Raw genomic sequence first — 17,177 nt, forward strand, 5'->3', positions numbered from 1 at the left:
GAAGGAAGTGTGGGAGGTAAAAATTGCTGAGGGAGAACTAGTTTTGAATATGGTAATCAGGTTCAAATGGATGTAGGTTGTGCTAGTTATGCAGAGACAAAGAGATTTTCACAGGACAGACCAGCTTGGAGACCTCACCACACCAGTCTTTGATGACAACAACAAGTATAACAATGAGAAAGTTTATTTTAAATCAGAATCATAAATTAATTAACAGCAACAAAACTGAGACAGGATAAGTATTAGTAAGGTATTTAAGCAATGCTGTTATGCTCAGATTTTACTCAGGCCATTTAGTTTGGTTAAAAAAGGTAGATTTTAAATATCAAGTGTACCTCAGACATATGTGAAATTATGTAAAGCCATTGTATTTGATCGCTGTCGGGCCATAGCTGAAAGTAAAACGTGTAATAATAGACAACATGTTATCCAATGTGCCACTGAAACAAAGTACTGTCAACTCCTTATTAATAGTTGTTTACATTTAGCACCAGCCATACATACCTCCATCAATTGACTCCTTCTGATGATGGAAATGTCTTCTCGGGTTGAAAATATATTCATAGATCAGACCAGACACAATACCTCCAAGTATTGGACCTAACCAGTGCACCTACAACAAATTGAAGATATTTTAAGAAATTGCCCTTCATCTCATTTCCTGCGTTATTTAACTTCACAGTAACCACACAAATGGCAAAATATAATTTCACAATAACAAACAGCTTCATTATAGTTTCCCTCATTACTGAGGAATGGTATTTCCTCACCCTTGATGCAGTTCCACTAATGAATATTTAAGTTACTTTTCATAAACCTACAACAAAAAATATGTGCTTTTACATTAACAATAAATTGTAATTTTAATGAAGTATCACCTTTGTCACACGAAGTCATCACAAACTGTTTACTTCCTTTATGGGAAAGAAGGTACACATGAAGTGCAGAAAAATTCACAAAATACCACTTTCAATTAACTACATGCATTTATAGTGTGAGGAGAAAATGCAATCCAACACAGTAGTTGCAATGCTTCCAATCCATTTTTATACTCACAGACTGCTGTCATTTTAGCCTCATTCATAGTTTCATTTTTGATTTGCTCTTCTATCTGACCTGTCTATTCCTCTCCATGTCAATTCCAAGTCTGACATTATCAGATCTTATTAGTTGCTACAGTTCACCTGTTGGTGTTCCTCTCTTCCTGTCCTGCTGCGTTTTCCTTCACTGGAGTTCAAAGTGAGTTGCCTTACTTAGCATAATTTTTTCATCTCTATATGTAACTGCAACTGCATGTGGTTTACAGTGTAGTTCCATTCAGAAGATGCAACACAGGTGTGTTAAAACAACTCATTCAGCGCTTCCATATTTGGCCAAATAAGTCTACGATTATGACCAGTGTTCCAGAATATGTTACAAACTGATACCACCTTCTGTCAATGAGCACATATCACCAGGTGAGATATTGGCCCTCCACCAGTGACTATCATCATCAGTGCAGTTTCTATGGCTGATAGAAAACAGTCAGTTTTCTTCCAGACGACACCAATTTTATTCAAGTAATTCCTAGGTCCTAATCTCATATTTAAGTCTGCCAGAAACAATGCCACAATCCTTCTGGAAAAATTTACAATGCCTCATGCTGATAATGTACGACATATTCAAATGTGTCAGTTGTGTAAAGCGTCTCATAACTGCATTTTCTATGTATAAGGGGAGGTATTGAGCAGTAGGGCAGAAAATATTAAGCTTTCAAAGCCCTTTATTATAGCTGGCAAGAAATACACACATCAAGCTCCCACTCATATACAGATATTGTTGTCTCTATATGTACTACAGAGAAAACTGGCTGTTTAGTTTACTTTCTGTTTGTCCCTAGATCATATTTTACAGTGATTGGAAACAATCATGTTTAATAGTTGATTGCATTTGTTGTGACAAAGGATTTTGTCCATGAGCTGAGCAGTTTTTGTACCAAACCTTAGCACTTCCCATCATGTGAGACCTTAACTGTTCCCGGCAAATTGAATGTTTAATCATTTTTAACAGATCTATTCACCACTTATTGCCGCATCTACTTGGGGTGCAAAAATCCAATCCTCTTGGGTATATTTTCTTCCATCCTTGATTATTCATTACCTCACCACTTCGTATATCCTCTGATTGCTATAAGTATAATCTGTCACTGAACTTGGACTTCTCCAGTGTGCTATCATTCATTTTCTGGTTTCAACACACTCATCAAATTCAGTACAGGTTTCCTGTGAGCTTGTTCTTTATTGTTTGCAATGTCCACTCTTAAAACCTACATAACTAATTCTGATTAAAGATTTGGACTAGTAAGTTACAGGTTAACAGTCCAAAAATCAAATATTCACACATAATTTCGTATGGGTCTGATTCTGTTCTACTCCTCACTATATTGACTGCTATTTCTGCTATTTACAATGTTAACCTCCGCTACGGGCAATTAATACAAAATTATAGACGAATGCTATTTGTGACTAAGAATTCTATTGAAACGAACTTCCTCAAAGCATTTACCTCTAGGAGACTGTTAATAGCATGCACCAGAGTATCACACTTAACACAGATTTCAATGAGCAGTCATACTACTTGTTATCTAATGTATGTTATGAAACTGCCTTTAGTAATGACAGCATGTGAAATAGGCTAATATATATGCTTTTAATGCTGTTTACAGGCATTCAACCTACTTACCCAGTGATCTTCCCACTTGTTCATCACAAAAGCAGGTCCCAGAGCTCTCGCTGGGTTTAGCGATGGAGTCTGCAACACATGAAACAACAAATGAATCAGACATTAATTGCAAAATACCAGTTAACAGCATAAAATTGTTTGACTGACAAATAATCACAGGCAAGTGATGGTCATTGCAACAAACATTAATCTTCTTCCGGTATTCCTATGTTTCACTACAATTTTCTGACTACAACAGAATCATCCGTGAACAAGCTCATGGAGATGCCTACTTTATCAACCAGGTTATTTATATAGCTGCAACAGACCTGACAAATGTCACTTCAACACTGTTCCAAGATGCAGTTAGTTGAGGAAGATTACAAATTGGAGTATTCAATCCCAAACTAGTATCCATGACTTGTTATGACAAAAGCTGCACAACTTAAATATTATATGTTATGGCTTTAGAATGGTATTGTCTCCTTGATATATACTGACAGTATTCACTGAATTTCTTTATTCGTCAGGAAAATGTCTTATTTTATACATAGCCATCTGAAATGAATAAAAAGCATTAACTTTTCAAGCAAAAATTCTGTCTGACAGGCAATTCTTTTCAAATTGTGTTGCATAACTATGTGTGTCACTGCATGTTATAGCCAGTTATTAAAAGGAGAGGTAACATCTGGATTTGTTCAGTACTCTTGGTCATCACAGCTGCTTTCAGGAGCATCTGTATGAACATTATTTTTTTCAAGGTTTTGAGTGTTCCCGTATCAGTCCTCAACCGCTTGTTATTGGTTATTACCTTGGTTGTGATATATTAGGTTGCACAAACTTTTACTCACCCCCAAGGTTCATTCTCTTCTTCTCCTTCCATTCGTGTGTCTCCTTCTTCTGTTGTTACTGCTTGGTTCCTAATTCTCATAAAACACCCTAACATCTTCTGCATACACACTCTTCCCTGGTTCTATGGGCAACATACATTTTGACAACCTTCATATTGAAATCTGAATGTGTTATTGTCTCTAAATATTTCTTGATTTCGGTTCCTGAATTTATCATCAAAGAAGAGTCATTTATAGCATAATGTGGGAGACATTGTAAGACCATCACAGTTAACAGGATATAATCCACATTTCTTAGACCCTTGCACAAAATTTGTAGAAGCTGTTTGTTGACCTAGCTGCAATGCCTTCACCAGTAGACCACTAAATATGCCCTTTGGAAGACACTGTTTCTTCTTTCCTACTGGAATCTTCCTCCACTGAGAAAGAATATCTCTCTAGTTTTCACTGAGACGAGAGAAGTGAGATTATCTACAGTAATTACTGTTGTGCCTTCTTCCTTTAAGGCAAAGGGTAGTAAGTGAGTTTGAAACCGATCACTGAGCACTCTCATTCCATCAACTCACTCTTTGATGAATTCATTAATGTTCCACAATGTGAACTGTAAATCTTGTTAGTTCACTTTGTTTACCATTAAAAATTATGTATGGAGGAAAGAATTCTCCCACTGCGCTCCTACACAACTTACAGTAGGGCACAATTTTAGGATGTTCTCAGTTTCCTTAGGATGTCAACACATTCAATGAAACAAGAGCTTTTCCTTTTGCTAGTATGTCATGAAATCCCATTTCATCAACACTGAAAACATTTTCAGCAGGAACGCAGCAACTATGTCTCTAAAAATGCCTCTCCCAATTGCCAACTAGGTACATTATCTGCAAAGCAGTCTACTTTTCTTTCACAGTTGTCAAGATGATATGGTTTCACTATGCACCTCAAGTCCATGGTAAACACCCATGCTGCTGTCAATGATACAGTTTGTTTTGGTATCCATGCAACTTCCCTAGTTCAACAATAATATTTTCTATTACATTCTGCAGTGTTTCAGTCGTACAGGTTTTTGTGCCATATTGCTGAGCACCAGATTTAATGCCAGTATTGATAGTTTCAAGCATCAAAATGAGATAATGCATGCAACTCCAGCTCATTTTGTCAAATTTAATCTTATACACACGTCAACAAAATCTTTACATCAGCTTTACATCATCTTTACTACCCTTTGAGGAGTCATAGACAGGACCCACAATGGGCCTGGAACTGTTTAATCATTTTGACACGATCAAATCACAGAAAAAATTTTACATCCCAAGCGTCAACTGGAATGTAGCAATGTGATTGTTAGATTAGGAAGGCTGTATGTGGCCGGTCCTAAATGGCTCTTGTAAAAGATCAAACAATTTGTCAACATTTAAATTGTTCGTCAAATTATTTGGCAATGTGTAGCTTTGTTTGACCTGTTTGTTAAACAACAAAAAATATCGTGTTCAAGAGAAATTTTGGTCAACGGCTGATTTCTCAACATAGCGGTTAAGGAAGCTACGATCAGAAAAGTATATGGGTAAATACGAAAGAGCACTGTCAATTACCAGATTGTTAGAGAAATTGCGTCTTTCCCAGCTATATATTACACAGGAAAACATTAGGATGAATATTAATATTCTACCCACAACATACAAGCGGGAGTATAATAAAAATTTAAGCTGACGTAATCATCAGATTCTGAGTATAAAATTTCCTGTAACAGATTTTCATGTGTACATTTACGTCTCAATTTCAGCCATTCCATGGACCAACGTCTTTCTTTTTTCTCTTCCCTATACACAGAGCTAATGTCCAAGCAGCAAATGATTTGTCTGCATTGGCAGCCATTCCCCGCTAGTGTCAAAATACTTCGCGACATGTACGGATTGCGACAGCTGCTCAAAAGTGAGGTTAAAGCTCACAAATATTGTTGGAACGTCTGGGCACTTGTTGGATAGAAAACAATCACTAACCAGGGGTATCTTCCAAAAGCCGAGTCAGAACTAGAGTCACTCCAATTGAGAAAAGCTATATAAAGTTCTGAGTGAACTGGAACTAGCCCTCTCCCCCCCCCCCTCCCTTCTTTCTCTCCCTTTGACCTGGAGCCCCCCCCCCCCCCTTCATCAGTGTGAGTGCTTCGCCGATGATCATCGCTTTTCTACTACGTTCGTATCTCCACCTGGACGTCTTCATCTGTTTTTCAACTGGTGCCACGCTTCATTACACTGTATTCCGTCGAACGACTTCTGATTTCTTGTGCAGTGTTCATCTTGTGTTTACCATGTTTTTTATGTTTTCTACGCCTTCCGTGTATTTATGTTGTGTCTTTTGGCCGAAGAGCGGCGTATGTAGGCCGCTGCCGGTCCGCCTCAGCTCAGGCATGAAATCACAATAAAGGAAAAAAGAAAACTGGAACTAGAAGGCGGCACTCACCGAGACAAGCGAGCAGGCGAGATAGGCCATGCCGATGCTGACGGACGAGCCGCCGAGCCAGCGGCGATACGAGTCCATGGAGACGCAGTAGGTGAAGACGACGACGAACGTCAGGATGAACTCGACGCCGAAGCCCTCCCAGGCGGTGAAGTGCGGCGGCAGCGACACCAGCGTACTCAGCACCGGGGACTGCGAAGAGGACACCAGGCCGCCCCCCGACGCCGGCAGCGTCACCCTGTAACATAGCAACACTCGCTCAAGACTCAGGTTCGCCATATCTGCGACATGGTGGATGGCTCGAATTACCGTGTTTCCAAAAAAAAATGATGCGTCGCGTTGTATACTCCAGCAGCGATAACACATCCCTCGACCTCCCAGACTGTTGCCGCCAAGCAACAGCTCTGCTGAAGTACTGGTTATTGTTACTTTTTAGTTTCCCCTGTTAATGCATGTGGATAAAACGAACATCGCACTAGATTCATTAGGGATCGCTCTATCGATAGGGCACGTAAAATTCTACTGTAAAAATGATTTTGTTTGTAACCGGAAAGAAACTGACGCTTTCCGTCGACACTGGACGTCACGTGGAAGACGTTATGAGGGGCATTTGTTTGCGCTGACTTCAGCTACCCATTGCAAAAATGAAATGGCAAATATCTGCCGAAACACCAGAGAAAATGCGCCTAACGACTCCTAGAAGGGAGGGACAGTACAAAAGAGATGGCCAGCCGCTGTGACTGAGCGGTTCTAGGCGCTTCAGTGTGGAACCGCGAGACCGCTACGGTCGCAGGTTCGAATCCTGCCTCGGGCATGGATGTGTGTGATGTCCTTAGGTTAGTTAGGTTTAAGTAGTTTTAAGTTCTCGGTGACTGATGACCTCAGGTGTTAAGTCCGATAGTGCTCAGAGTCATTTGAACCATTTTGAACAAAAGAGATGACGCAGTGAAAGAAGCAAAAGCGCTCCGACATCAATCAGCTTTAAACAAGATACTCCTGGTAAGAAGAATCCTATAACAGATTACCGTATGTGGACGAAGCTTCTTTCAAAAAAGAAAATTGTTTTTACCAGATAGTAACAAAATGGTTCAAATGGCTCTGAGCACTATGGGACTTAACATCTATGGTCATCAGTCCCCTAGAACTTAGAACTACTTAAACCTAACTAACCTAAGGACAGCACACAACACCCAGCCATCACGAGGCAGAGAAAATCCCTGACCCCGCCGGGAATCGAACCCGGGAACCCGGGCGTGGGAAGCGAGAACGCTACCACACGACCACGAGATGCGGGCAGATAGTAACACTGAAGTGAGAATTAAGTTTCCGGAACTGCAAGTCTGGAGAATAGGATTATGTGAGGAAGTTAAATATGGACCGATAGTACTGCAGATGAAGTAACTGGAAGTCTGGTGCTCTGAAAGACATTAAAAATTAAGCAGGCAAATAAAGAACGAAATGTAGAAATACCATAACGAATAAGAGAAATAAGAAGACTATGGAAAGTTCTTATATGGAGATAGGACAGGTTGGTGAGTCATGTGCTCAGGTTAACTTGGTACTAGAAGCAGCAGTAAGAAACAACAAAATATACAGGCGAACACAGGTTATAATATCCGGAACAGATTATCAATGACATTGGTCGCAGAAGCTAGCCAGAGATGAAAAGATCAGCACAGTAGACAAGATGGAAGCTCTGCTTGAAGAAATCTATTCCAGTCTTGTAATGTCTTTCAAATCCATAAATTACATTGATTCCTCTGCACCCTCCAATCAATATTTATTACAAAAACATGGAAAAATCGTAACACCAGGAGGGAGTTGTGTGGCATAAACGAAAGTTGGTTGGCATGTTTCTACATCTGGAAGTATGTCATATGGTATAATTTTTTGGGGTAACTCTTCAAGTCAAACAAAAGCGTGTAATACGTATTATTTGTGGAGTAAATTCACGGACGTCCTGTAGAAACCTCTTCAAAAAACTGGGTATACTAACTACTGCCTCTCAGTATATTTACTCTTTAATGAAATTTGTCCTAAATAATATATCTCTTTTTCCAACAAACAGCTCAGTTCATACATAATACCAGGAACAAAAATGATCTGCACAAGGACTTAAAAGCACTTACTTTAGTTCAAAAAGGGGTCCACTACTCAGGAACACTCATCTTCAATAATTTACCAGCAAACATAAAAAATTTAGTTACAAATAAAGATCAGTTTAAAAGGAGCCTGAAAGACTTACTAGTGGCCAACTCCTTCTACTCCATTGACGAATTTTTTAATAGAAACAAATGATGTATTGTATATATTCATACTATTAGTATTGTTATTTCAGCTTAAAAAAGATGACATGTTCCACATCCACGAGGATCTCCTCAGCACGGATCTATGGAACGAAAAACTAATCTAATGTAAAGGCGCCATTATCGACACCTCACTGGGTTTGAACGAGGTCGTGTAATAGGATTACCAGAAGCTGGCTGTTCCTTTGAAATACTGCAGAAAGACTTCGCAGGAATGTAGCCACTGTAAATAATTGCTGGCAGCAGAGGGCACAGGAATGTACAGTCGCAAGAGGATTAGACTCCGGACGGCCACGTGGCAGTACCGAGAGGAGAGACCATCATGTTCGGCGTATGGCTCTGCACCTGCAGCAGCGATTTGAGCAGCAGTTGGCACCTCAGTGACACAACGAACTGTTACGAATCGGTTACTTCCAGGAAAGCGTCGAAGCAGACGCTCTGTAGCGTGCATTCCACTGATCCCAAAGCGCCGCCATCTGCGACTTCAGTGGTGTCAAGCGAGAGCTCACTGAAGGGCAGAGTGGAGATGACAGTGATGGCTGTGTGTTGGTAGAAAGAGGCCAGTCGAGGGCCTGCAACCAATCTGACTGTGTGCCAGACACACTGGACCTATAACTGGAGTTACGGTCTGGGGTACGATTTCGTATGACAGCAGGGGCACTCTCGTGTTTGTCCCACGCACCCTGACTGCAGGTTTGTATACTTATATGGATATGGTGTCTGTTCTTTGGGACATGTCCGAAAGCACGGACACCATATCCATATAAGCATATAGTTCTGGCAATATCGGCCATGACCTTCTTCTTTTGTGCGGATGCACACATATTGCCCGAACTCTTACGGGACTTGGTAAGAATGTCTTCCACGAGTAATGAGTGTTTTGGGGTGGAGGGGGGGGGGAGACACTAAGAATATAGTGTGTGGACATACAAGGTGAGAATGTGCGTCTCGCGTGAGGCGTGAGTGACATAGTCCCTGCAGTCGCGCTATCCTCTGTGCCGTCGGTGGCTCAGATGGATTGAGCGTCTGCCATGTAAGCAGGAGATCCGGGGTTCGAGTCCCAGTCGGGGCACACATTTTCACCTGTCCCCATTGTTATATATCAACGCCCGTAAGCAGCTGGAGGTATCATGCAAATTTGTAGGCCAGTCTGGTGATTCGACCTGTTATGCTGTCACACACCTCTGCTGGAACCCTACATGCTCAACAGAATGTCGACATATTGCCTTGGCCTGCTCGATCACCAGATTTGTCTCCAATCGAGCACTAACGGGACATCACCGGAAGACAACTCCAGAGTCATCTACAATCAGCACTAACTGTCCCTCTATTAACCGAACAAGTGTAACAGGCATGATACTCCATCCCGCAAACTGACATCCGGGACCTGTATAACACAATACACGGTCGTTTGTACGCTTGCAATCAATATTATGGCGGTTACATCGGATATTAAAGTACCAGTATTTCATATTTCCAATGGCTTATCTTGCAATGTTAATCACTTAAATATGTTAACTACTCAAATGTACGACGGTAATCCCAAAAGTAAGGTCTCCTATTTTTTTATAAGTACATAGACCTGTTTATTTCTACAATGGTTTACATCAGTTTACAGCTTGAACATCTAGCTATTTTTCGACATAATCACCATTTTCGTCGATGCATTTTTCTAGACGCTGTGGCAGTTTTTGTGTGTCCATGTCATGCCAGCTCGCCGCCATACTGTTTAGAAAGTTATGAACCTCTTTTTTCACCTCGTCGTCGGAGCTGAATCGCTTTCCGGCCAAATGTTCTTTTAACCTAGGGAACAGGTGATAGTCACTGGGCGCCAAGTCAGGACTATAGGGTGGGTGGGTGATTGTGTTCCACTGAAACTGTTGCAGGAGAGCAACGGTTTGCCGAGCGATGTGTCGGCGAGCGTTGTCATGGAGAATGTGTACGCCCTCGCTCAACATTCCTCTCCTCCGGTTCTGCATTGCCCGTTTGAGTTTTTTCAGAGTCTGACAGCACCTGTCAGCGTTAATTGTGGTCCCAGCGATTCACTTCCGGCTAGGAGGTGAAAGAAGAGGTTCATAACTTTCTGAATAGCATGCCGGCGAGCTGGTATGACATGGGCACACAAAAACTGCCACAACGTCTACAAAAATGCATCGACAGAAATGGTGATTATGTAGAGAAATAGCTAAATGTTCGAGCTGTAAACTGATGTGAACCATTGTAGAAATAAACAGGTCTATGTACTTATAAAAAAATAGGAGACCTTACTTTTGGGATTACCCTCGTATTCCCGAAATTTCATTACTATACAGTAATTATTTTTTTGTGTTGCGATTTTTTTCGTTATTGTAGTATAACATAGAATATAAAGCATGCTCGATAATTTACATAGTCAGTAGTGTGAGGATAGAAGTTATAAGGGAGAAGTATTGATGTAATCCGCGAAAAATGACACATCTCTGTATCCACTCTGAAACGTCCCCTTACAAAAATTATAAATGACTGTGCTTAAACTGACACACAATATTTTTTAGCGCAACGCAATCTGACTTTCAAAAATCCCTACAAAAGAATGGCCCTGACTAACAATAACCTATACCTTTCATGAATCACTTACCTCACAAAAATCTTCGTTACTCCAACTACTGCAATACAGCGTGCGTCAATACTGCCAGTTGAATAAAAGATTCTAACTACTGAAGGCACTAACTACTGATAGGCATAGTTAGCAAATGAAAGATTTTGATAGAGAACATACAATGCATTTACCTTAATAGTTTTAATACGCGCATTGTTGGAATTTGCTATTGTAGTGTTGGGCAGTTGGCTGTTAACAGCGCATAGCGTTGCGCAGTAGGAGGTGAGCCGCCAGCAGTGGTGGATGTGGGGAGAGAGATGGCGGAGTTTTGAGAGCGGATGATCTGGACGTGTGTCCATCAGAGACAGTAAATTTGTATGACTAGATGTCATGAACTGATACATATAGAGTTCATGACATCCAGTCTTACAAATTTACTGTCTCTGATGGACACACGTCCAGATCATCCGCTCTCAAAATCATCCGCTCTCAAAACTCTGCCATCTCTCTCCCCACATCCACCACTGCTGGCGGCTCACCTCCTGCTGCGCAATGCTATGCGCTGTTACAAGCCAACTGCCCAACACTACAATAGCAAATTCCAACAATGCAAACCAGCCACAGACTGCACACAGCACAGTCAGTGATTTTCATATAGAGCGTTACGTGACGTTTCCAACATAAAAACCTGAACAGCCTATTTACAACTCATCTTCCAGAAGACATAACTGTTTAATATATTTCTAACAGATTCTGATTTCGGAGGAACAAGCTGCATGTACTCTGTGTGAGTGTGTGTGTGTATCTGTGCGCCTTTTCCTTCCTTTTTCTGTGCCTTCCGCGCTACGACTTCTGTCTCGTTTCACTTGGGGAAGAGAGGGAAAGGGAGGCGCGTGATCAAACACGGAACAGCTCGTCTTCACACGACTTCATTTGTCGTATCTGCCAGAGGGTCAGCCGCGGGGTCGCTGTCGTGTCGCAACGCCAGGGGAGAAAGCGCCGGGAGCGCCCTCAGACCGCACGACGCGCTCGCTGGCTGCGCTCCAGCGGAAACACAACACAAAACAACGCTGGAGCGCTTCCAGTCGCTATATAAAGGTCCCGCCACCCTATGGAGGCGCCACAGCTTCATCAGCCAGCATTCTGCCGCATGACGGTTACTAAAGACACCGGGAGACCCGACGCAGAGCTCGGTCCATTGTTCCATCTGCAGTCGTATCAAAGATTTTACGCTTACAAGCGTCTGCTAGACTTCCGCGTGCTAATTATCCACTTGTATCTACTAAGTCACTTGTATCACTAAGTCACAGCTGCAAAATACTAACGCGAATTCTTTATAGACGAATGGAAAAACTGGTAGAAGCCGACCTCGGGGAAGATCAGTTTGGATTCCGTAGAAATATTGGAACACGTGAGGCAATACTGACCCTACGACTTACCTTAGAAGAAAGAATAAGGAAAGGCAAACCTACTTTTCTAGCATTTGTAGACTTAGAGAAAGCTTTTGAAAATGTTGACTGGAATACACTCTTTCAAATTCTGAAGGTGGCTGGGGTAAAATACAGGGAGCGAAAGGCTATTTACAATTTATACAGAAACCAGATGGCAATCATAAGAGTCGAGGGGCATGAAAGAGAAGCAGTGGTTGGGAAGGGAGTGAGACAGGGTTGTAGCCTATCCCCGATGTTATTCAATCTGTATATTGAGCAAGCAGTAAAGGAAACAAAAGAAAAATTCGGAGTAGGTATTAAAATCCATGAAGAAGAAATAAAAACTTTGAGGTTCGCCGATGACATTGTAATTCTGTCAGAAACAGCAAAGGACTTGGAAGAGCAGTTGAACAGAATGGACAGTGTCTTGAAAGGAGGGTGTAAGATGAACCTCAACAAAAGCAAAACCAGGATAATGGAATGTAGTCGAATTAAGTCGGGTGATGCTGAGAGAATTAGATTAGGAAATGAAACACTTAAAGTAGTAAAGGAGTTTTGCTATTTGGGGAGCAAAATAACTGATGATGGTCGAAGTAGAGAGGATATCAAATGTAGACTGGCAATGGCAAGGAAAGCGTTTCTGAGGAAGAGAAATTTGATAACATCGAGTATTGATTTAAGTGTAAGGAAGTCGTTTCTGAAAGTATTTGTATGGAGTGTAGCCATGTATGGAAGCGAAACGTGGATAAATAGTTTAGACAAGAAGAGAATAGAAGCTTTCGAAATGTGGCGCTACAGAAGAATGCTGAAGATTAGATGGGTAGATCACATAACTAATAAGGAGGTATTGAACAGAATTGGGGAAAAGAGGAGTTTGTGGCACAACTTGACTAGAAGAAGGTATCGGTTGGTAGGGCATGTTATGAGGCATCAAGGGATCACCAATTTAGTACTGGAGGGCAGCGTGGAGGGGAAAAATCATAGAGGGAGACCAAGAGATGAGTACAGTACGCAGATTCAGAAGGATGTAGGTTGCAGTAGGTACTGGGAGATGAAGAAGCTTGCACAGGATAGAGTAGCATGGAGAGCTGCATCAAACCAGTCTCAGCACTGAAGACCACAACAACAACAACATCTACTTCATCCATTTATCTCGCTTGCTCTCTGTAGGATTCGTTGCGTGAACACCAGCACGTTTTACATTTTCACTCTCATTTTTCGCTGGCAAAGTGTATATTGCATTTGAACCGTTTAATGTATTCGTAATGAAAGTAAAATCTTCTTAGAAAATCGACACGTTGTGTGCGAACACTTCATTCGACATTCTTTTAATCAAAAATTGTTGAAGGAGACTGCGCCGACCGCTGTGGTCGAGCTGTTCTAAGCGCTTCAGTCAGGAACCATGCTGCTGCTACGGTGGCAGGTTCGAATCCTGCCTCGGGCATGGATGTGTGTGATGTCCTTAGGTTAGTTAGGTTTAAATAGTTCTAAGTGTAGGGGACTGTTGACCTCAGATGTTAAGTCCCATAGTGCTCAGAGCCATTTGAACCATTTCTGAAGGAGACCGCAACCAGCCACAAATACTTTTAAAAATAGTTTATTTCATTGCCATAGTTTCAGTAGTCACAACCGTCAGCAACTTGTCGTCTGCTCCTGTAACTGGATATTTCAATAATTCATAATAACAGAAGAGGATAAAACATCGTGCACTAGAACAAATTACAACAGCAGACAACATGCCGCTCTGGATACTGACAGTGTACCAAAACAATTATACCCACCGAAAGATGGGCATAATGGACCACAACCGGTCATAGGGGTAAAATAAAGCTTTTCCAAAAGTATTTGTGGCTTGTTGAGGTCCCCCTCAACAATCTTTAACTGAATAAGAACAAGACCCAGCTTCGATAAAAGAACACTCTTTAAGTATTGCGGAGATTCGTGGAAAGAAAAATCCTAAGGAAACGAAATTCATCCGCGAAGGGTACCACTTGGAAAAATTCTTATGACCTATTTTCAGAATTCAAAGAATTGCTGCGTGAATCTACAGCTTTGTTTTGTAAGCACGAAAGCGTCACTTTTGTGCTCAGTCATCTCACAAGTAGACTTTTATATAAGTTGGTGGTCGAATTTTGAATGCGCATGTCACAATCCAACAAATCAAGAAACGTATTTCCTCCTACCACTATTATCCGATGTAATGACGACTGTGGTAAAATTACAGGCATTAGATATTACATGTACGATTGCCGCATGACGCAATACAAGAAATCAAGAAACATATTTTTTCCTCCCAAAATTATCCCATGTAATGACCGCGATGATAAAATTACAGAAATTAGGTCTTACTGGCAAGCTTACTGTCAGTCCATCTTCTCATACACCACCGTAAAATATAACAGGAAGAGAGTCAAATTATATTAGTGGGAATCTTACCCTCTTGGCAATGTTTTACCGTGGCTTGCGGAGCACTAGCGTAGATGGATACAGAAAATCCGGCATCAGCGATCAATACATGGCAAACACGACCTTCCTATAGAAACGTAAGCTCCTTGTATTGCTGAAAAAAAAGTATTCAAGAATGCACATTACCACGTGATTTCTGACAAGTTCGCCAGACGTACGGGATGTTGGTAACACAGAAACACCTCAGAAAGTTATCAGTGTGAATGTTACAGGTAAAGCCCCACCAGAGCTGTACACGTTACTTCGCCAGTCTTCTTACTTTTATCAGTATGCAAAAACGGGCACATAAGTTTATTACTGTCCTCTAAGTTTGTGGTAATTATAGAGACGCTACTCATGTCTCCTTTCAACCACAGTGTCTTGTGATCTGTATTTTTCCATCATCATTCTTCCACTTTATGCATTTGTGGACTGCTCTGAAACTCGCCCGTTTGATGCCGTTATACTTTTTTGATGGAAGGAATGTGAGGCTGGGGATACATTGTTACAAAGTTGGTCGAGGTAAGTAGGCCAGAATTAACCTGATTTTTGAGAATACGAAATTCATGATTTTTCTCGGCAGAACACTGCCATAAGATTGCATTCCGCTTTGAGGCCCAGTGACAAAGAGCGCAGCTGCGTGGCACAGGGATTGGGAAATAGCGCGATTGTCGGGACTTGTCAACTGTTAACACCAGGAATATTTTAGACCATGGCCTTCTTAAAACAGTTCATGTTTTAATGGTGTACTCCCGAGAGTTTATCCGGGTTGTTGAATAAACAATTAACTTGAATAAATGGACAATATTTCGACAACCGAGCCAGCTATCTTATTCAGGTATGCAATGCTCGAACCAGGCCGCGAACACACGTAAGAACACAACTCATAGCATAGGGCGGCTGTCGAAATGTTGCGCATGAAACTAAACAATTCGAATAAACTTCGGAAAGCATATTATTAACCAATAATGCCAAGAAAACAGTTTATGTCCAAGTTAATGCAGCTGAATAAAGTCACACACTGGATGTTATTTCACAAGGCTGATTATTGCACTAAAAGATATTTTACGATAATGGAAACCTGTAAATTTAAATGCAAACGTTTTTGATTAGGCTTTACCGCGATTGTTACCAGTATCGAATGAAACAACAAGTTTACTGTTACCAGTCACCATTTATTTATTTATTTATTTAGCTCTTGATTTATTTCCACGACGCGTCTCGAGGGTTTAAACCTCCATCATCGCTTGTGTTTATGTGAATTATCACGGCACATGTTTTTTTGTGATATGACTCTGAAGTAACCTGTGGCACTGTCTCCATTTGCAACAGGTTCCTTTCCCTGTTACATAAATGCACCGTCACACTATGTAAGAACTGAAGGGACCCAATTTCCTCCCTTCAGTGTTTATAAAGTGTGATGGTGCACTGCTGTAACACGACAGGGAAAGGAGCCTGTGCCCAATGGAGTCAGTGCCCCTAGTTTCCCTCAAAGTCGCACAACACACGACACATACATGTCATATTAATACTCACAAACCCATGTGATAATGGAGATTTAAACCTCCGAAATGCGTCGTGGAAATAAGTAAATAAGTAGATAAATAAATAGTGGCTGTTAACAGTAAACTTGTTGTTTCATTGGCAAATTTTAAGGATACCAACAAAACCCAGTTCTAAGCAAAGAAGGGAAAGGAGAAAGGTGGAAGGAGTATATAGAGGGTCTATACAAGGGCGATGTTATTGAGGACAATATTATAGAAATGGAAGAGGATGTAGACGGAGATGAAATGGGAGATATGATACTGTGTGAAGAGTTTGATAGAGCACTGAAAGACCAAAGTCGAAGCAAGGCCCCGGGAGTACACAACATTCCATTAGAACTTCTGACAGCCTTGGGAGAGCCAGTCCTGACAAAACTCTACCATCTGGTGAGCAGGACGTACGAGACAGGCGTAATACCCTCAGACTTCAAGAAGTATATAATAATTCCAATCCCAAAGAAAGCAGGTGTTTACAGATGTGAAAATTACCGAACTATCAGTTTAATAAGTCACGGCTACAAAGTACAAACGTGAATTCTTTACAGACGAATGGAAAAAATGGTAGAAGCCGACCTCGGGGAAGATCAGTTTGGATTCCGTAGAAATGTTGAAACACATGAGGCAATACTGACCCTACGACTTATCTTAGAAGAAAGATTAAGAAAAGGCAAAGCTACGTCTCTAGCATTTGTAGACTTAGAGAAAGCTTTTGACTATGTTGACTGGAATATCTCTTTCAAATTCTGAGGGTGGCAGTGGTAAAATACAGGAAGCGAAAGGCTATTTACAATTTATACAGAAACCAGATGGCAGTTATAAGAGTCGAGGGGCAAGAAAGGGAAGCAGTGGTTGGGAAGGGAGTGAGACAGGGT

The 17,177-nt window shown here is 41.2% G+C and overlaps 1 protein-coding gene across 2 annotated transcripts in view; it reads right to left on the minus strand.

The window, feature by feature from the left end:
* LOC124599972 (neurogenic protein big brain-like) overlaps window positions 1-17,177 on the minus strand; it is a 303,231-nt gene that overhangs the window by 15,573 nt on the left and 270,481 nt on the right. The window contains exons 3-6 of one of the 2 annotated variants that reach the window (XM_047136124.1): window positions 6,006-6,240; window positions 2,722-2,790; window positions 505-613; window positions 331-392 (exon numbers count right to left, since the gene is read on the minus strand). In XM_047136124.1, the coding sequence (XP_046992080.1) occupies window positions 337-392; window positions 505-613; window positions 2,722-2,790; window positions 6,006-6,240 (469 nt within the window). In that variant the 3' untranslated portion in view covers window positions 331-336. Of the gene's footprint in view, window positions 1-330; window positions 393-504; window positions 614-2,721; window positions 2,791-6,005; window positions 6,241-17,177 lie in introns of those variants that run through there. The other variant, XM_047136123.1, reaches the window with a different exon arrangement.

The sequence above is a fragment of the Schistocerca americana genome, chromosome 1 (assembly GCF_021461395.2).
Source record: "Schistocerca americana isolate TAMUIC-IGC-003095 chromosome 1, iqSchAmer2.1, whole genome shotgun sequence".
Lineage (NCBI taxonomy): Eukaryota > Metazoa > Arthropoda > Insecta > Orthoptera > Acrididae > Schistocerca > Schistocerca americana.